At 49.4% G+C, this 21,466-nt stretch overlaps 1 protein-coding gene across 1 annotated transcript; it reads left to right on the top strand.

Annotated features, from left to right (window-relative positions):
* The first annotated feature begins 506 nt into the window (after window positions 1-506).
* Window positions 507-21,181, top strand: HRK (harakiri, BCL2 interacting protein). Its single transcript, XM_054527660.2, has 2 exons — window positions 507-973; window positions 20,688-21,181. The coding sequence occupies exon 1, from the start codon at window positions 642-644 to the stop codon at window positions 915-917; it is 276 nt and encodes a 91-aa protein (XP_054383635.1). The 5' UTR covers window positions 507-641; the 3' UTR covers window positions 918-973; window positions 20,688-21,181.
* Window positions 21,182-21,466: the final 285 nt, after the last annotated feature.

The following is a 21,466-nucleotide window of genomic DNA, read 5'->3' as shown; positions in this document are numbered from 1 at the left end:
CCTACAGGTGCCAAGTCAGACCTGAAACGAGGCAAGTTGAGTGTAATCTGGCCCTTCCATAAGATTTTGAATCCACCCACTTCCCCCAAACAAAACAACAGCCTCGGAATATTTTTGAATAATGCAGCCGAATTCAGCATCAGCTTCATCCAAAACGGCAAACAAGCCTTTTTCCCTCGCCAAATCGGAACTCGAGCTGAATTCAGGAAAAGGGGAAGGAGAACAACCTTCCCTCGCGCTCCTCGCCTCCGCGGGGGTCCCCCGAGACCCCCAAAGCCCAGGACCTCCGCTGCGGGGCGCCTTCTCGCGTCGCCCCGCGCCGCGCTCCCCGTCTCCCAAACCTCGCGCTCCCTCGCTGCCGGCGCCGCTAGGGTTAAAAGTTACCTCTCGGTTTCTTCTGCCTGCAGCCCCCCCCAACCCCCGGGGGCCGGATGATGTAACCCCCCTCCCCGCCCCCCTCCACCATGTGACACTTTAATTAATAATAGCGCCGTCAGCACAACAAACGCACAACACAAGGAGAAACTTGGTGTCCAGGGGAGGCCCCCGGCGGCTGGAGCGCGGCGGCAGCGGGCGCAGAGGCCGGAGGGAGAGGAGGCGAGGGGTGGCCCGAGCGCGGGGCGGGAGCGAGGCCAGCGGTCATGTGCCCGTGTCCCCTGCACCGCGACCGCGGCCCCCCGGCCGTGTGCGCCTGCAGCGCGGGTCGCCTGGGGCTGCGCTCGTCCGCCGCGCAGCTCACCGCCGCCCGGCTCAAGGCGCTAGGCGACGAGCTGCACCAGCGCACCATGTGGCGGCGCCGCGCGCGGAGCCGGAGGGCGCCGGCGCCCAGCGCGCTCCCAACCTACTGGCCCTGGCTGTGCGCGGCCGCGCAGGTGGCGGCGCTGGCGGCCTGGCTGCTCGGCAGGCGGAACTTGTAGGAACGCCGGGCTTCTTGGTGGGGCCGGAGCCGAGACCCAGCCGGAGCGAGCAACAGGTACGCGAGCGAGCGAGCGAGCGAGCGAGCGAGAGCCAGGGCGCGGCAGCTGGGCACTGGAGACGCTGGGCTGGCCCGGGAGCGGGAGAGTGGCAAGTTTGGCTTTCTTCTTTTCCCTTCTCCTTCTTCCTCCGTTCTCTTCTCTTGCAAGCATCTCCACCTCTCCTCTTCTACCCAGTCCCAGTTTTTCCTTCCAAGTGTAAGGTCCACCGTTTCTGCCCCCATCTCTGCGAGTCCTTAAGCGCATCTTGCTACTCACTTATAGCTCAGTGGCTTGCGGAGGACTTCAGCCTCCATAATCCCCACCAGCCCCACAAATAAACACACAATGCAAGTAAAAAGTGTGCTTGCTATGGGAATATAGTTGTAAGCCACGCCAGATACTTAAAATCTATCGCACTTCCAAGAAAGGTCCCCGGTCCCCTTCCAAGCCTCTTGCCGTTCCTAAGTCGCCCCCGTCTCCATCACCTTTGCTCCCAACCTCTTGTCCCTAAGTGTCACTTCTCCAATCTCTGATCCCCATTATCTGGCACCCCAAGCGCATCTCGAGACTTCCTCCCCTTCCAGGTTTCTGGCTGGCCCAATCTTTCTTCCCAAGCTCCGCGCATTTGCAGTTTTCCTCTGCCCTGCCAACTTCGCTCCTTCTCGAGTGAGGTGTCCTGTTTAGGAGTTTGGCTTCCTTCTCCCCAGACGGTTGTAGCTGCGATGGGAAGGAGACGCCCTCGGAGTGGGCTGGAATAGGGGGCTTTCAGGGAAACTCCAATGGGAAGCCTTAAGGAAGGAACATTTATTGAGCTCCTTCGGGGTGTTGGGCACTGTTTAGGGAGGTCATGTGTTGAGAACTTAGGACGGGAAGAGGGTACTGAGCGCCTAGTGTGGTTGGTATCAGTGGGAGGAAGGTACTAGGCTCTTGGGGTGGGGGAAACATTATGCCCTAGCTGTGCGCCTGGCACTGTGCTAGGCGCTTTGAGGAAGCACACAGCGTAAGCATCATCTTACTACTCTGGATCCTGGAGTAGCGAGGAGCGCTGCAGAGAATGAGGGAGAGAGAATTAGGCTGAGCCCACCATAGATGGGTCTAGGGCCGGAAGGTGAAGCTCGAAGGTGACATAGCCAGCCGCCCTTAGGTCCCCGCCGCCGAGCCCCGCCGCGCGCCGCAGACACCCTGGGAAGTTGGAGCGGCGCCTGAAGGCGAGGCCCGAGCGTCTGCGCCCGCGGGGAAAGGCGGCAGCCGGAGCGTGGGGGGTGGCAGCGCCCAGGGAGCTGCGGGGGTGCGCGGGGTGTGAGCCGGGACCGCAGACGACAGATGTCGCGTGGGCCCGCGCAGCCTGGGCGCTGGCGAAGAGAAGTGCGCGCTTCGGGGCTCTCTCTGCCCGGCTCCCGGGCGCCGGGGGTCCCATCCACTTCTCCCTACCTTCTCCCTCTCCTGTTGGAGAGGCCAGGGGCTCCCGCGACTGAAAGGGGCCAGGCTGAGGCTGCCCAATTCCAGAGACAGGAAGAACATTTTGGATGGATCGCGGGGTGCAGAAAAAGGAAGTTGAGCGACAGACGCGAAGCCCAAAGCGTGGAATTTGGGAAGAGGCAGAAAAAAAGTGGGTGAAGAGGGAGAGAAAAAACAAGCGACGAGTTGGGGAGGGACAAGAAGTTTGGGGAGGATAGAGAAAAAGAGAAACTACCTGGAAAACGAGTTGCAAGACAATTGAAAAGTGAATGAGAAGGAAAGAGAGGAAGGGAGTAAAATCAAATAGAACTGTGGAGAGAGGGCTGGGACACGGCTTTCTCTGGTTCTGTCGTCCAGGAGATTGGAAAAGCTCTCCCCTCCCGGGACCAGGCGTGCGGGATGTCGGGTGCCCCTCCCGGGAGGCCGAGGACTCCGGGCCGGAGCCTGACTGTGTGTTCCTGTTTGCCGGTGTGTGAATGTCGGGGTGGGAATGTTCCCGGGGCCTGGAAAGGGAGGCTGCGGGCGGGGCGGGCAGAGTGCGCCGCTCTGCGCCGGAGCGCAGCGGAGGAGTTGGGTAACTGGGGCCTGCGCTGCAGGGGAGGGCGGCGGCCAGGAGTTTCGCTGTTTTGAGTCGGTGTTGGGGGTCAGCAGCAGGTTATTGTCTCTGTGGAGTTTATTTCCCCCGCCCCCCCTCGGCTTCTACCCCAGAGTTACTTCCGTGCTGCGCGCTGACTCTGAGACACCCTCTTCCCACACCTCTGGGTTCTTCTACCTGCCTTGTCCCGCCCGGGCGTCCCCTGCAGCCTCTGGCGTTCTCCAGAGGCCTCCAGGGTTCTGCAGCCTCTGGCGCCCTGACCTCACGATGTCCCGCTCGGCTTCCCTCCAGCACCGCCCCTCATATCCTCGGGACACCCGTAGAATTGCTCACCACCCGCCTTCCTGCGCTCCCAGGCCGAGTTCTCCGTGCTCGGGCTCCCTGCACTGGCCCTGATCAAGTTCTCTCCCTGCAGCCTACATCTGACCTCAGAATACCAGCCTCTCCGGCCTTTCTTGTGCTTTTGGTTTAATTTGGGGAAACCCATTTTTTCCCAGCTCTGGTAAGTTAAGTAAAGGGGAAAGAAAAATCACTGGAGGAAGACAGTCTTGCGTTCTATGCTGGATGTGGGGTGCTCTCCACTTTCCCTACCGTAATAGAGAAAGGGGAATGTTCACAGCTGTACCTTGGGTGTTTGAGGGAGGCCTGTGCCAGCCATATAGGGTGGGAACTACCACTTTCAATTCCCGTAGGTTTTAAGGGTGTGCTCTGCTATATGCAGAATCAATATTTTCAACATACAGGCCAGGCAGGGTGGCTCACACCTGTAATTCCAGCACTTTGGGAGGCCAAGGCAGGTGGATCACCTGAGGTCAGGAGTTTGAGACCAGCATGGCCAACATGGTGAAACCCCATCTCTACTAAAATACAAAAATTAGCTAGGCATGATGGTGCACACCTGTAATCCTGGCTACTCCGGAGGCTGAGGCAGGAGAATCGCTTGAACCTGGGAGGCGGAGGTTGCAGTCAGCCAAGAAGTCAGCCAAGAAGAGCCGAGATCATACCACTGCACTCCAGCCTGGGCAACAGAGCGAGACTCCACCTCAATAATAATTTAAAACATATACACACATATGTGTGTGTGTATATACACATATGTGTGTGTATATACACATATATGTGTGTGTGTATATACACATATATGTGTGTGTGTGTATATACACATATATGTGTGTGTGTGTATATACACATATATTTATCCAGCATACTTGTTTTGAGTCTCTACTGCGAGCCAGCAATACTTTTCTCAGAAGTCATCCTTTAAAAAAAAAACAAACAAAAACCCAAGACTCAGTTTTCCCATATGTAAAATGGGGTCAATAATAGTACTTAGTGCATAGGCACATTATTAAGGGGGTTAAATGAATTCATACATGGAAAGCTCTAGAACAGTGGATATACATGTGAACCATCATGATTATTATTGTGCATTTACTCTCATTCTTTCCCAAGGTAGTCAACATTTTACCATTATTATTGCGGGCCATTCCACACCACTCCTACCTGCCCTCCTGGGAGATCAGTGCCGGAAGGGTCAGGAGAGAATAATGGTTAAGGGACTCTTAAGTGTCCAGCCATTTGCTGACAGCATGACCTTGAGAAAGAACCATTACCTCTGCACCTTTATCTGTAAACTGGAGCTGTATCCTTCTAGGGTTATTGGGAGAATGAGAAGAGAACATTCATTTAAAGTGTCCAGTGCAGGCTGGGCCAGTGGTTCAGTCCTGGAATCCCAGCTCTTTGGGAGGCCAAGGTGGGTGGATCACTTGAGCCCAGGAGTTCAAGACCAGCCTGGGCAACATGGTGAAAACTTGTCTATACCAAAAAAAAAAAAAAAAAAAGAAAAAAAAAAAAGCTGGGCGTGGTGGTGTGCACCTGTATTCTCAGCTACTCGAGAGGCTGAGGTGGGAGGATCACTTGAGTCCCAGAGGCAGAGGTTGCAGTAAGCTGAGATAGCACCATTGCACTCCAGCCTAGGTGACAGAGTGAGACTCTTGTCTCAAAAAAGTCCAGTGCGGTGTCTGTCTCTTAACTTCACTCAACAGGGGATGTCATGAAATGGTCAGTGTCATTCCTTTTAATTCAAAGGGGAAGCTGAGGCAGAGAGCATCCACCTAAGTGATCCCCAGTGGAATTGGAGCTTCTGTCTTTGAGGGCACACAGCGCCCCCCACCCCATGACTTGCAGGGGAAGAGGAGATAGGGGCAATAAGCAGACCGGGTTGGTGCACAGTGAATTCCTGCACAAGTGAAATTCCCTTTCTTCCAGAGCCCCAGGGGAGGCTCCTCTGAGGCTGGGGAGGCCTGGAGGAGGATGGGTATGATTTAACCAGTCAATACTCGAAGATACAGGAGAGAGGGAACAAAAGACGCTTTATGGTGAGCGCTGGCTGGTGGAGGCGTGGGAGGGAGGGAGGGAGAAGCGTGCCTGGGGCGGGGGCAGGGAGGGAGAGAGAATGGAGCCGAGGAATCTGCCTGGGAGTCGGGGCCAGGGCTGGGTAGAATCCTGCCTTGGGAGCAGGGGAAGGGGAGAGAGGGGGACTCCGCAGGCCCATAAGGCGACGTGGTCAGTGGCAAGGAAGATAATGGGCCAGCGGGAGCCTGCTTTAATGAATTAATGACGGCCTGGCCCGCCAGCCAGACATGCTAACTGGTTCTTGGCAGGTACTTTGGGGATTAAGTGGTTAAACCTGGAGGCGCATCCCGCAGGCCTCCCTCCCAGGTCGCAGCACCCCTGCCAGAATTACTTTTAGAGGTTGAAAGCTTGGCCTTCTGCTTGGCGAGGGAGCCCGAGGAGGACAGCTGTTGGGGAGGAACCCCCCGGGAAGGGGCCAGATGTGCAGAACCAGGCAGCCTTCCTGCCACATGGTCCCTGTCTGGAGTCATCCGCTCGCCTAGTGAGAGGCCAGAGTACAAGTGACTGAGCTGTGGATGGAAAAGAGCCACACCCGGGGATAATTAAATATACCCCCAGATGTTGGCTGGCTGGATTTGGCAATCATAACTCTAGAGTTTTTGAAAAGTCAGCCTTTTAGACAGGCAGATAACGAGAGATGGGGAGGGGGCTTCCGTTTCTTTGGTGGTCCTCACTAGTGTCCCTGTGATAGGATTTCACAGGAACAGAAAGCTAACCCACAGTGTCTCTAGTCCCTGGCGATTTGCTTGACACATAGTAGGTGTACAATAACTATGTGCTGTGTTAAATGAATCAGAAACTATGCAACATCAGCCGGGTATGCTGGCTCACACCTGTAGTAATCCCAGCACATTGAGAGGCTGAGGCGGGTGGATCACTTGAGGTCAGGAGTTCGAGACCTGCCTGGCCAATGTGGTGAAATCCTGTCTCCACTAAAAATACAAAAATTAGCCAGGCATGATGGTGTGTGCCTGTAGTCCCAGCTACTCGGGAGGCTGAGGCAGGAGAATTGCATGAACTCAGGAGGCGGAGATTGCAGTGAGCCGAGATCGCGCCACTCTACTCCAGCCTGGGCAACAGAATGAGTGAGACTCTGTCACAAAAAAAAATAAAATAAAATAAAAAAAAGAAACTATGCAACATAGTCGCTATTGTTTCCCAAATTCAGGTTCTTCCACTTATACAACTGCTAATTATTGAGTACCTTCTGTGTATAGGGCACTGTGGATACAGGAAGGACCAAGACTTAAGAGTTCCCTGCTTTCATGGAGCTCACAATTTAGTGGGAAGAGATGGACAATAAGTAAATATTGTTCTTGTTACTACTTTTGTGTCACAAATTACTCCAAAACTACTAAGTTTTGCTTCAAACAACTAGAGCCATCCCTCTGTCTCTGGGGGGGAGTGGTTCCAGGATCCCATTTTGGATCCCAAAATCCAAGGATGCCAAGTCCTTGATATAAAATGGTGTAGTGTTTGCATGTAACCCACACACTGTGTGCTTTAAATCATCTTTAGATTACTTATAATACCCAATACAATGTAAATGCTATGTAACTAATTATACTGTATTGTTTTTATGTGTGTTTTTAAAACTCGTTATGTTATTTTTAAATTTTTTTTTTCCACTAGTTTTGATCTGGGGTTGGTTGAATCCATGGATGTGGAACTCACCTATATGGAAGGCAGACGTATTTGACCATGCTCACACATTCTGTGGGTTAGGAATTTGGTCAGGGCATTAGTGGGGGTGACTTGTCTCTGCTTCAGGATGGCTGGGGACTGGAGTCATGGGTGGGGAGGCAACCTTATTTATATGTCTGGCTGTTAATACTGGGAGTCAGCTGGGGCTGTCAATTGGAGCAGCTATACTCAGCCTCTTCGTGTGGCTTGGGCTTCCTCACAGCATGGCAGCCGGATTCTGACACAGTGACTGAGAGCTCCAAAAGCAAGTATCCCGGGGAACTAGGTGGAAGCTGCTTTGCTTTTTCTGTCCCAGCTTCCAAAGTCACTTTGGTCAGAAGCAAGTCACAAGCTGATGCAGATTCAAGGTGGGGCAGAATTAGACTCCACCTCATGGGGGAGTGGTGAGGTTCTGGAATAGCATGTGGATTGGGAGATATTATAGTGGCCACCTTTGGATTATGCAATCTAACACAGAGATAATTTCAGAAACTGCTCAGGGCTCTGAAGGTAATACACAAAGGTAACACAATAGAGAGTGCCCCAGGGACTCCTCACCTGTGGTGATGAGGGAAGGCAGGCCACTCTGAAGAGGAACCAGGGGAATAGCGGATTTGAATGACAGAAAGGAGCCAGCTATACGAAGACATGCCAGAAAGGTGTTTTGGGAAGAGAGAGAGCCAAGTCCAGTGGCCTGGAGGTAAGACTGCATAGTACATTTCAGGAAAGAAAAACAAGCAGTGTAGCTTGGTGCCAGGGCTGGGTGCCCAGGTGAAGGGATGCAGAGATGAATGAGTCCCAACCGCAGCCCTCAGGTGACCCCAGACTCTTTCAGAGACAGGAGACCCAGGCTTTGCCCCTGCCCTCACCTCTTAGTAGAAGTAAACCAGTTCACCTCCTGCCAAGGTCTGAGAGGTCCTGATCCCTGAACCAACTCACTCATGCCCACTCCCCTCAGTGCCAGGGGAACATTGTGGACATCAAGTGGGTTTCCATCACCCTTAGAACTCTCACCATTCAACTCAGCAATGGCTCCCCTCTCCTTTCCTGCCCTAAACTGGTGCCCCTGCTGTTGGGTGGGGGATTTCTGATTTAGCCCACATCAGTAGGATGCATCCTTTTATGACTGCTGGTTGGCCAGGCAAGAAGAAAGCTCCTTCCTCTTCTTGTGGGGAGGCAACTGGCTTATTCAAGATGGCTGCTTTCCACAGAGCTTTCCCACACTGAAACTTTGCTCCATGGGCCAGAGACTTGGGCAGGGTGGAATTTAATTGCTCTGGGGAACTTGATATAATATTACTTTTTTTAAAAAGTAGCTGGATGTGGTGGCTCATGCCTGTAGTCCCAGCACTTGGGGAGGCTGAGGTGGGAAGATTGCTTGAGCCCAGGAACTTGAGACTAACCTGGGCAACATAGTAAGACCCCATCTCTACAAAAAATAAGAAATTAGCGAGGTATGGTGGTCCACACCTGTGTTACCAACTACTCGGGAGGCTGAGGTAGGAGGATTGCTTGAGCCCAGGAGACTGAGGCTATAGTGAGCTGTAATCCTACCACTGTACTACAGGCTGGATAAGAGAATGAGACCCTGTCTCAGAAAAATAAATAACTTTTTCTTGATGACAAAAAATATTACAAGTTCATTGGCAACTATTTGGAAAATGCTGAATAAAAGAAAATTGTAGTCAGGCGTGGTGGCATGTGCCTGTAGTCCCAGCTACTGGGGAGGCTGAGGCAAGATGATTGCTTGAGCCAGGATTTTGTGGCTGCAGTGAGCTATGATTGTGCCACTGCACTCCGTCCTGGGTGACATAATGAGACCCTGTCTCAAAACAAAACAAATCAAAACAAAAAATGAAAAAGAAAATTGTTGTCTTGCCTCTGGAGAAAGGAGGTTCAGCTTTGAGCAGAAGGTCTGAGTAGCAGAAGATTGCAGTCCTTTCCCATGTAAAGACCAGACAGATTCTAAGCCTTTCTACTTTTCCATTACATTAGATTTGACCCTTTAGTGATGTGATTTTCTTTCTTTCTTTCTGCCATTTCTCTTTCCTTCTTTCTTTCTTCCTTTCTTTCTCTTTTTCTTTCTTTCCGTCCCTCCCTCCCTCCCTCCCTTCCTTCTTTCCTTCCTTCCTTCCTTCCTTCTTCCTGTCTCTCTCTATCTCTGTCTCTCTCTCTCTTTGTTTTTTTGAGACGGGGTCTTACGCTGTCACCCAGGCTGGAGTGCAGTAGCAGGATCATAGCTCACTGCAGCCTCAACCTCCTGGGCTCAAGCGACTCTCCCACCTCAGCCTTCTGAGTAGCTGAGACTACAGGTGCACGCTACCACACCTGGCTAATTTTTGCATTTTTTGTAGAGACAGGGTTTTGCTATGTTGCCCAGGCTGGTCTTGAACTACTGAGCTCAAGACCTCCTGCCTCGGTTTTCCAAAGTGTTGGGATTATAGGCGTGCACCACCATTCCTGGCTGGATAGGTACTTTAGGACTTGGAATCACTATAAATATATTATCTGTAACCTGACCTTTTCCATATATCACAGGCGTTTGTTCAACATTTTAATATTTTTCTATGAGACACTTTTTTCTGTTTGTTTGTTTGTTTTGTTTGTTTGTTTTGAGATGAGTCTCATACTGTCACCTGGGCTGGAGTGCAATGGCGCAATCTCACTGCAACCTCCATCTCCCGGGTTCAAGAGATTCTCCTGCCTCAGCCTCCTGAGTAGCTGGGATTACAGGTGCCTGCCACCACACCTGGCTTAATTTTTGTATATTTAGTAGAGACGGAGTTTCACTACATTGGCCATCCTGGTCTCGAACTCCTGACCTTGTGATCCGCCTGCCTTGGCCTCCCAAAGTGCTGGGATTACAGGTGTGAGCCACCACGCTTAGAAGTTGGTTAGTATTGCTTTATTTGGTTAGTCCATCATTTACATTCCCCATCCATCATTGTGAAGTCACTTGAGCCCAAGAGTTCGAAGCTGCAGTGAGCTACAGTACTCCAGCCTGGGCAGACAACAGAATGAGACCCCCATCTCAAAGAAAAAAAAAAAAAAAAAAAGAACTAATGAAAAAAAACTTTTTTAATGCTCACAGGTGAGAGGATTGCTTGAAGCCAGGAGTTCAATACTAGCCTGGGCAACAAAGTGAGACCCAATCTTTACTAAAAAAAGAAAAAAGAAAAATTAACCAAGCTTGGTGGCTTGCATCTGTAGTCCTGCTACTTGGGAGGCTGAGATGGGAGGATCGCTTGAGCCCAGGGAGGTTGAGGCTGCAGTGAGCTGTGATCACGCCACCGCACTCCAGCCTGGGTGACAGAGCAAGACCCTGTCTCAAAAAATAATAATAATAATAAATTTTTTTTTTTGGCTGGGCACAGTGGCTCATGCTTGTAATCCCAGCACTTTGGGAGGCTGAGGTGGGCAGATCATTTGAGGTCAGGAGTTCAAGACCAGCCTGACCAACATGGTGAAACCCCATCTCTACTAAAAATAGAAACAAATTAGCCTGGTGTGGTGGCATATGCCTATAGTCCCAGTTACTCGGGAGGCTGAGGCAAGAGAATCACTTGAATTTGGGAGGTGGAGGTTGCAGTGAGCTGAGATTGTGCCACTGAACTTCAGCCTGGGTGACAGAGAGAAACTCCGTCTAAAAAAAAAAATGTTTTTAATGCTCTCAAATGGAAGTTTGATATCAAAACATATTTAGCATTCTTTTGGCTGGGTGTGGTGGCTCACACCTGTAATCCCAGCACTTTAGGGGGCCAAGGTGGGTAGAGCTCCTGAGGTCAGGAGTTTAACACCAGCCTGGACAACATGGTGAAACCTCGCTTCTACTAAAACAAAACCAAACCAAACCCAACCCAACCCAACCTCAACCCCAACCCCAACCCCAACCCAACCCAACCCAACCCAACCCAACCCAACCCAACCAAACCAAACCAAAAATTAGCTGGGCATGGTGGCGTGTGCCTCTAATCCCAGCTACCTGGGAGGCTGAGGCACGAGAATCACTTGAACCCAGGAGGCAGAGGTTGCAGTGAGCTGAGATCACGCCATTGCACTCCAGCTTGAGCGACAGAGCAAGACTCTGTCTCAAATACAAACAAAAAACATAGTTAGCATTCTTGTATTATAAAGGCTGTCTGGAGCATAAAATCATGTCAAGATCTGGAAACACTGCTGTTGGCTCCCATGTCTCATTCATGTCCTTGGCTTTTATTTACTTATTTGAGACAGGGTCTCTCTGTTGCCCAGGCTGGGGTGCAGTGGCACAATCAGAGCTCACTGCAGCCTCAACCTGGGCTCAAGTGATCCTCCCACCTTTGCCTCTGCAGTAGCTGAGGCTACTGGTGTGTGCCACTAATTTTTTACTTTTTTTTAGAGATGGGGTCTTGCTATGTTGCCCAGTCTGGCCTGGAACTCCTGGGCTCAAGCAGTCTTCCTGCCTTGGCCTTCCAAAGTGCTGAGATTCCAAGCATGAGCCACTGCGCCCAGCCCATGTCACTGGCCTTTATATGTCAGGTGTCTGTTGGCTTTTGAGCTGGCTGTGACTGGCCTCAGCTGAATCTCTGTTGCCTTGCTGTGGACTGTTCTTCATGGACCACACCTCTAGCCAGTGTGGGAGTGTGGATGACGCCTAGCATGCCTGTCTCCACTTCAGGGAAAGGTTCAAAGTCTCAGTAATGTCACTAATGTGGAAATCTTCTCTGTCTGCCTGGCTGTACCTATCATCCTGGGGGCAGGAATCATGTTCATCTAATATTCTTGGAGCTGGCACATGGTACTTAATAAATCCTGTAAAATGCTAACACACTGATGCTAGAGAAACTAGGACAAAGTGGCTTGCCTGGGTGGAGAGGGAGGTCTTCCAGGAGTGGGGATGTGTCTGAGTTACTGGAATGGATTCAAGAAGAGGTACCATTTTCTGTTTTCTTTTTGTGTGTTTTTTTTAGGTGGAGTCTCGCTCTGTTGCCCAGGCTGGAGCGCAGTGGCACCATCTTGGCTCACTGCAACCCCTGCCTCCCGGGTTCAAGCGATTCTTCTGCCTCAGCCTCCCTAGTAGCTGGGATTGCAAGGTGCCCGTCACCACGCCCAGCTAATTTTTGTATTTTTAGTAGAGAAGGGGTTTCACCATGTTGGCCCGTTTGGTGCTCTAACTCCTGACCTCAAGTGACCCAGATATGCCTGCCTTGGCCTCCCAGAGTGCTGAGATTACAGGTGTGAGCCACCACACCTGGCCAAGGTACCATTTTTCAAAGATAGCTCAGACTTAGAATATTTGAGACTGTTGGTAGACCAAAAAGCCTAAAGCTTGATTCAGAAAATTTAACTCTGGTAACTGTTTATCTTCCTCACTAATACTTTATGCTGAGGGAGGGAAGCTTCATGGAAAGGGACATGAATTTTGGAGTCAGGCCGACTTTCACATCACTTTCTCCATCTCCCATTTGCCAGTTGTGTGACCTTAGGCCGATCCCATTACCTTCTGAGCCTTGGTTTCCTCACCTGTAAAATGGGAAGAATAATAGCATCTGCACTGGAGGAGCGCTGTGTATAAAGCGGCTGGCACAGATTCAGCCCCCTCTACATGTGAGTGGCTTGGAGAACCAATTCTGTTTTATCTCCATAATGAGCTCCTAGCATGAAGGAAGCATGCTATAATCTACTCCAGTGCAGTACAAGGCATGTCACTGGTGTTCAGAAAATGGTGAATGAAAGCCTATGCTATGTGTTGTTCTTATTTGGTGTAAAATTGAGTCCATAGGCTGGGTGCGGTGGCTCACACCTGTAATCCCAGCACTTTGGGGGACCAAGGTGGGTAGAGCACTTGAGGTCAGGAGTTCAAGACCAGCCTGGCCAACATGGCGATATCTTCTTACCTCTATTAAAAAAAAAAAAATACAAAAATTAGCCAGGCATTGTGGCACACACCTGTAGTCCCAGTTACTCAGGAGGCTGAGGTGGGAGGATCGCTTGAGCCCAGGAGGTCAAGTCTGCAGTGAGCTATGATTGTGCCACTGCACTCCAGCCTGGACAACAGGCTGTTTTTAAAAACCCTGTCTTTAAAAAAAAAGAAAGAAAAAGAAGAAGTTTAGTCCATGGGCCCATCTTTATGGTATGGGTGGGAGGTCTCAGAACGTTCTGAGCCTTTTGCTTAAGGCAGTTGCTATCTGCTTTAATCCTGCCTTCCCCAGTCTGGGACTCACCAAGGGCCTACTTAGGCCACTCTGACAGGGCTGGGAGAACCACTAGATCAGGGCTTCCCAGCCCGGGCAACACTGGCCTTCAGGTCCCAGAAAGATGCAAACCGCCATGCCTATTTTGCCCATTACTGTATCCCAGCACCCGGCCATGGTGACATTCACTAACTGGTGAATGAATGAATGTATGAATGAATGAATGTAGGGGAGGCCTCAGGAAATTTGTGAACACCCAGTAATCAAGCTAATAACATTGGCTGATTTCATCCTCCTCTTCTGCTTTCCCCTGCTTGGGACAGAAAACATAATTTGGATCCAATTCTCAAAAGATCTGTGAGCCAAAAGGGTCTGTGTTCTGGAAACATAGCCAGAGCCAGACAGGACATTAGAGACATCTAACCCATCTCCGTCATTGTACTGATGGAGAACCTGGGGCCCAGAGATAGCTGCTGAGGGTTAAGATGAGGCGAGCTTAAATGCCAGGTGATAGTAAGAGTGTCTGAGTATCTCGGGCAGGGTGAAGATGGGTGGTCTCCTAGCTGAATTTGGCTTGCAGTTGAGTTCTGTGTGACCTGTGTGGTTTTCCCCCAACACTTAAAAGTCAGGCATTTTAGCCAGGTGTGGTGGCATGTGCCTGTAGTGCTCATTACTCAGGAAGCTGGGGCAGGAGGATCACTTGAGCCCAGCAGTTCGAGACCAGCCTGGGCAACAAAGTGAGATCCCATCCAAAAAAAAAAAAAAAAAAAAAAAAAAAAAAATCAGTCATTTTCAGGTAGAAGTCTGTATTTCCAATTTTTCTTGAAAAATGAAAAGATCGAACAATGTATTCTAACACATGTATTCCCATGTGGCAGAAACAGGCTGGAGATGAATGTCAGAAACCCCGTTAGAAAGCACAAAAACACTCCAGTGTCCCCAGCCCCTCCTGGGTACCTTTACTGGGTCCAGTGCATTTCAGTTCGTGACCCCTGATTTCAGGGAGCCCCCTATGCTCTTCCCTTGATGCATAGACACCCACACACGCATCCTATTTTAAATATATGAGCTCATACTGTTCATGCTGTTTTGTAACCTGCTTTTTCCTCACTAAAAATAGGTGGTTGAGATCTTCCCATGTCAACACGCAAAGGTTTTCCTCATCCTTTTTAATGGCTGCATGATGTTCTGTTGCTTGGATGAACCAGGATTTCCTTATATGGTCACTTCCTTGGGAACATTTGCATTATTTCCTGTTTTCTGGTAGGGTAAACAAGGTTGTTAGGAACTTTTTTTGTTGTTTTGGAAACAGGGTCTTTCTGTGTCACCCAGGCTGATGTGCAGTGGCATGATCATAGCCCACTGTAACTTAAACTCCTGAGCTTATGTGATCTTCCTACCTCAGCCTCCTGAGTAGCTGGGACTATAGATGTGCGCCACCACAATTGGCTAATTAAAAATTTTTTGTGGCCGGGCGCAGTGGCTCACGCCTGTAATCTCAGCACTTTGGGAGGCCAAGGCAGGTGGATCACCTGAGGTCAGGAGTTCAACACCAGCCTGGCCAACATGGTGAAACCCCATCTCTACTAAAAATACCAAAAAAATAGTGGGGCGTGGTGGTGCATGCTTGTAATCCCAGCTACTTGGGAGGCTGAGGCCGGAGAACAGCTTGAACCAGGGTGGCGGAGGTTGCAGTGAGCCAAGATTGCGCTATTTGCACTCCAGCCTGCGCAATAATTGCGAAACTCCATCTTAAAAAAAAAAAATTTTTTTTTGTATATGTGCAGATGGAGTCTCATTATGTGGCCCAGGCTGGTCTGGAACTCCTGGGCTCAAGTGATTCTCCCATTTTGGCCTCCCAAAGTGCTGGGATTACAGGTGTGAGCCACTGTGCCTGGCAGGGGACATTCATATTTGGACAGCTTTGCAAACAAAAAGTGAAGTTCCTGAAAGAGAAATTGTTAGGTCAAAGAATGTGCATAGTATAACATGTGGGACATGGGACATGGGCAACATTGTCTTACAGGCCACAGTTTGCTTTAAGAAGAGTCTGTATTTTTTGTTTGTTTGTTTTGGTGTTGATTCTGTGCTGAGCTGAGCTACTTCCCAACTCTCACTGCTTACCCTTCTGAAAGTCAAGCAAGTTGGGCTTCCAAGGTCCACCTGCCGTAAGTTCCTAGTGGGTAGGAGCTCAGGTCTCTCTTCATAGCCTTTAGGTAATCACTATCTAGTAGCTGATAGCATTGATAACTGTTCACTGATAGAAGAGGGCTGGGCCAAGGAGAGCAAATACCTCTTCCAGAGGCTGCCAAATGGCCTCTTCCTTCCAGCTTCCTTTCCACAGTCTCCTGTGCACCCAGCTTCCTACCTGGCCGACATGAACTATACAGATGGAGATTTAAGGGATAAAATGGACTGGAGCAATCTTCTTTTCAAGAGGATTCTGCATGGAGAGCTTCTCCTCCAAGTCTTTTTTTTTTTTTTTGAGACAGGGTCTTGCTATATTGCCCAGGCTGGTCTTGAACTCCTGGGCTCAAGCAATCCTCCTGCCTCAGCCACCTAAGTAGCAGGGATTAGGGACACATGCCACCATGCCCAGTCTTTCCTTCAAGCCTTAGGGACTAGGATGATTGGTACCATTGAAACTCCTTGGTCAAAATCAACCTGCTGAAACCAAAGATCTGAGAAACTGCTTTTTTTTTTTGAGATGAAGTCTTGCTCTCTCCCCCAGGCTGGAGTACAGTGATATCACCTCAGTTCACTGCAACCTCTGCCTCCCGGGTTTAAGTGATTCTCCTGTCTCAGCCTCCTGACTAGCTGGGATTACCGGTGTGCGCCATCACACTTGGCTAATTTTAGTATTTTTAGTAGAGATGGGGTTTCACCATGTTGGCCAGGCTGGTCTCAAACTCCTGACCTCAGGTGATCCACCTGCCTCAGCCACCCAAATTGCTGGGATTACAGGCGTGAGCCACCTCACCCAGCCTGTCATCTTTATTCGTTTGTCACTTATTTACTCTCACTCAATAGATAATGAATTCAGTGCCTAGTATATGCTGGGCATCGTGCTGGGCTCTGGGAACATAATGTTAGGAAAAGAACAAAAAAGAGACATGGCGTCTACAAATGCCCAGAAAATACTCTGGGAGGCTACACAACCAGCTGGTAACACTGGCTGCCTCTGGGAAAGGGAGTGGGGCTTAAGGGTTGGGTTGAAGGGGCTTTCCTTTTATTTTTATATTCTTCTCCACTGTTTGAATTTGTAACTTATCACGTGTGCAAATAGCAAGGGCAAAAAAGGTATTTTTAAAATTTTATGTATTTATTTACTTATTGAGACAGGGTCTGGCTCTGTTGCCCAGGATGGAGTGCAGAGGCATGATCTCAGCTCACTGCAACCTCCACTTCCTGGGTTCAAGAGATTCTCGTGCCTCAGCCTCTTGAGTAGTTGGGATTACAGGTGTGCACTACCACACTTGGTTAATTTTTGTATGTTTAGTAGAGATGAGGTTTTGCCATGTTGCCCAGGCTGGTCTCGACCTTCTGGCCTCCTTGGCCTCTCAAAGTGCTGGAATTACAGGCAAGAGCCACCACACCCGGCCAAGGTATTTTTTTTAATTAAAAATTGGGGCCTCTTAGGAGGGAATCCAAGAGTCCTAATTCTTTGCTGACATCAGAAAAAGGGAATAAGCCTCTTGCCCCATCTAATGCTGCAGTGGGGTTCATGGTTTTCAGCTTTCACCTTCCGTACCCAAAGCGGCACAACATCACTGCAGCCCAGGGAGGCAGGACCTTGCGGGTTCAAGTTCTCCCTCTCTGCCCGCTTCTCCCCTCACATGGTGGATGAAAAATGGAAACAGGGACATTTTTTCAAAGGTATTTCATGAATCACTTCAGCCACGAGTTTTGGCTGTGAGGTAGCATCTGAGAAAGTTCTTTATGAGCCAAGTTTAAGGGAACACATCCCAAGGGTGGGGCAGTGGCTCACAGGGGTTGATGGACTTGGATGTTTTAAAAATAGTTTTAAATTGCACGATTACTACTTGCTGCTCAGAAAAAAGAAAGGAAGGAAGGAAGGAAGGAAGGAAAGAAAGAAACCCTATATATATAAAATATAGCCCACGGCAGCCCCAAACTCCTGGGCTTATGCAATCCTCTCTCCTCAGCCTCCTGAAGTGCTGGGATTACAGGCGTGAGCCATAGCACCTGGCCTCAATTCCTACAACTTTCTGATACAGTTCCCTGCTCATCATGCTTCCCTGTTTGTGCCATGCTTATCACTGTCCTTGGTCTTGTTTAGCCCCTTCCCCCACCTAAGCCACGCTTCCTTTTTCCAAATATGGAAAAAATATGTGTGTGTTCTAGGCCCTGATCAAATCCCGGGTCCGCTCTGAAGCTTCCCTGGTGATTGTAACCCCATTCTGACTTCTAGGCTATTGGTTTACCTCCAGATATTGGTCATTTACAGTACTGGCCTCTGGCATGGCATATCCATAATAAGCCTGGAGGCAAATTTAAAGCAGGCACCTGGCCTTATCTGGTGCAGATAACCATGCTTAGCACGACGTCCACACACTCAATAGCATAGTAGGTACTTAATAAGCGTTCCTGTCTCTCCTTCCATCCCAGCTGTGCTTAAGGCAGCATAATTATTTTAGGCTAATGCTGCAGGGTTACACTGACTTTCATTCTGTAGGTTTATGGCTAGACACCAACAGAGATGTTTAGGGGTTACAAAAGCTGATTTCATAAACTAAATTTAGAATGTATTTATCAATTGAGTTGATTGATGGCTAATTCCATATTCTTTGAAAATATATGGTGGCTACATACCAATGCAGAGTTCCTACTGTGTTTGTGCTCTCATGAGATAGAAGCGGAATTGGCCTGGTGTGGTGGTGCACACCTGTAATCCTAGCACTTTGGGAGGCCAGTGTGGGAGGATTGCTTGAGGCCAGGAGTTTGAGACCAGCCTAGGCAACATAGAAAGACCCTGTCTCTAAAAGAAAAAATAAAAATAATAAATTAGCCAGATGTGGTGGTGCATGCCTGTAGTCCCAGCTAGAGGCTGAGGTGGGAGGATCGCTTGAGCTCAGGAGGTCGAGGGTGCAGTGAGCTATGATGGCGCCACTGCACTCCTGCCTGGGTGGCAGAACGAGACCCAGTTTCTTTAAAAAAAAAAAAAGAAAAAGCAAAAGGTTTGAAGTCACCGATTTGGATCCTTGTGACTGTCAGCTGACATAGACTATGGGGTCCATGTGTTTATGACTCATATCTTTCATGCAGTCAGATGATGTATCCATTAGGGCCCGAGTAAGAGGCAGAAAGTGTTTCCAAACTCAGTAATCAGAAGAGAATTTAGGAAAGCTTCAACAGCAAAGGCGTGGGCAGGGTTTGGGAAACCAGCGAGAGTGAATGCAGTACCGCAGGCTTGGCCATAGAGGGGAGCTATTCCCACCCTGGCCTGAAGGTGCCAGGGTAAGGAATGGGACCTGGAGTCCCCAGGAGGGTGTCACTGTACCAGAGCCCAGACAGCGGCTGTGGCCAACCTCTGACCAGTGGGAGGGGAGCTGGGGAACAAACACCTGATGTTACTTTCTCATTAGTGCCTCCTGTTGGCCAAACCCAGAAGGAAGCCAGAAGTCAAGGGTACCAGCTGGTACACTTCATACAAGTCAACATCTCAGACTTTTTCAAACCCAGAAGCCACAAAGTGATCTCCCTTCCACTTTCTCTCCTATATCACTTGGTGTGTATTACCCACATGCTCATTCTTATGCCGCCTGCTTTAGAATAACGGGTGATACGTTCTTATCTCCCCCGCTAACTTATAGCCACCAAATCTGTCCTTTTAAGTCTGGGCACGGTGGCTCATGCCTGTAATCACAGCACTTTGGGAGGCTGAGGTGGGTGGATCACTTGAAGTCAGGAGTTCAAGACCAGTCTGGCCAACATGGCAAAACTCCGTCTCTACTAAAAATACAAAAATTAGCCGGGCGTGATGGCGTGCACCTGTAGTCCCAGCTACTTGGGAGGCTGAGGCAGGAGAGTCGCTTGAACCCAAGAGGCAGAGGTTGCAGTGAGCTGAGATTGTACCACTGCACTCCAGCCTGGGCAACAGAACGAGACCTTGTCTCAAAAACAAACAAACAAACAAATAAACAGAAAACCCTACCTTTTTAAGGTGTACAAGTCAATGATGAGGAGTATATATAGAATTTTGCAGCCATCTTCACAATCAACTTTGGAATATTTTCGTTTCCCTGAAAGAAACCCCATGCCCATGAGCGTCACTCCCCAATTCCTCCTATCCGCCCCGGGCCTGGGCAACCACCATTCTCCTTTTTGTCTCAGAAGATCTGCCTGTTATGGACATTTCATATAAATGGAATCACACAATATGTGTCCTTTTGTGTCTGGCTTCTCTGACTTAGCATGATGCCTTCAAGGTTCATCCATCTTCACGTATCAATACTTCATTCCTTTTTGACGGCTGACTAATAGTCCATTGTATGGAGAGACCACATTTTGTTTATCTATCAGTTGATGGACATTTGGGTTGTTTCCGTATTTTGCTATTATGGATAATTCTGCCATGAGCATTTGTGCACACATTTTGTGCGTTCTGTGGTGGATGCTCCTGGGTATGGGCTGTTTTTTCTGCCCTGCCTAGGATGCCTCATTTTCTTATCTTGGTTAGTTTCCTGGCACTCTTCAATAGTCAGCAGGGGCCTGCCACTCTCTCTGAGGAGTCTGCTTTGTCTCCCTTACGAGCTGCCTCCTCTGGGCTCCCATAGACCACGTTTCCCCAGATTGCATATGCTCTTTACATGGGACTGTCATTATCCATTTCTTCCCATCTCCCTGTTGGTTCTGAGCCCCTCAAGGACAAGAATTATGTCATTGAACCTGTAGCCCCTAGTATGGCACTTGGCATACTTAGGAATAAGTGAATGGATGAATGAACGAGCAAACAAACAAAAGAGAACAGAGACTGCCCTACAACTCTCTCTTGAATCTGGGTCTATGAAATGAATCGAGGAAGGTCCTGTTCTGAATTTGGAGAAGCAAAAAGTTCATGTGTCTCTAGATTCTTCTTTTTAAAAACATCTCTGAAGATGCCTATGTAAATATCTAGGTCTAAAAGCAGAGAGGGGAGTGTGTGTGCACGCACAAATGTCTATTTGGGGAAGGCTGCTACATAGACAGAGATTCTGGTAAGGGGAAGAGTGCCAAGACTAGCTTTTGAGGCATCCTTCCTCCAAAACCAGAGCTTTGCATCCAGTAGCTCTCCCCTCCCCGCTCCCCCTCCCGACATCCGGGGCTGAGCATGCAGAGGCCCACTGCACTGACGTCACCCCCAGCAGCTGTCTGCACTGACCAAAATACCAATCTTTATTTCTGCAGGTTGGTGAAAACCCTGTGTCCTTGGAGAAAGCTGGTTCCCGTTTTCCAGAGGGGGAGCCCAGAGCTTGAAAGGCCGCGGTTGGCACTTCGAGAAGGAAGTGGAGAGTAAAGACAGTGCCTGGAGCGATCGTAGAAACACAGAATGGGACTGGGGAAGCCCTTTGGAAATCCAGCTGCAGAAACAGACACCCCAATGCTATTTACATACAGCTCTCTATATATAAAAAAATATGAATATTACGTATCAGTGCATGCCTTGTTGAGGACGTGGTTGCCTTCCTTTTCTGCACCTTGCGATGTGAACTTTGATATTCTGTAATGTCTGGGGCGCCAGAAGAGAGATGCCTGCTGTGTACTTAGAAACTATTTGCAAAGACTGGTGGGAATTAGCCCCAGCATCGGCCAACTGCCTGGGGATAGATGCTGGTGGAATAAGAGGTAACAGTGCAAAAGGCATGATAGAAAAAAAAAAAGTGAGGACTTGGGGCCAATTGTGTAGGGGCAGTCTGGGATGCCTCCATTTCTTGACTCATCCTAGCCTCTCCCTCTATACTTACCTAGGTCGATCGCGAGATCCCACTGTCACGTCAAGAGAAATGGGATTTTTGTGTCTCTGGTGCTTCACTTAAAATTTTGCTGGTGCTAAGTGCGTTCCTGCTGGTGCTGCTGTGGTATTCTGTTGACAGACTTGGAAGGCCAGGGGACAAGAGAGATTTCTATTTTGCTGTTTCAGATTCTTTTTTTTTTTTTTTAAGGGACAGGTTGCAAAAGTGCCACTT

Source organism: Pongo abelii, chromosome 10 (assembly GCF_028885655.2).
Source record: "Pongo abelii isolate AG06213 chromosome 10, NHGRI_mPonAbe1-v2.0_pri, whole genome shotgun sequence".
NCBI lineage: Eukaryota > Metazoa > Chordata > Mammalia > Primates > Hominidae > Pongo > Pongo abelii.
This window is presented reverse-complemented; position numbering and strand designations above follow the sequence as displayed.

What these genes read in the sequence shown, in the direction of transcription:
- HRK (XM_054527660.2), top strand. Translation starts at nt 642, where the DNA reads ATGTGCCCGTGTCCCCTGCACCGCGACCGCGGCCCCCCGGCCGTGTGC.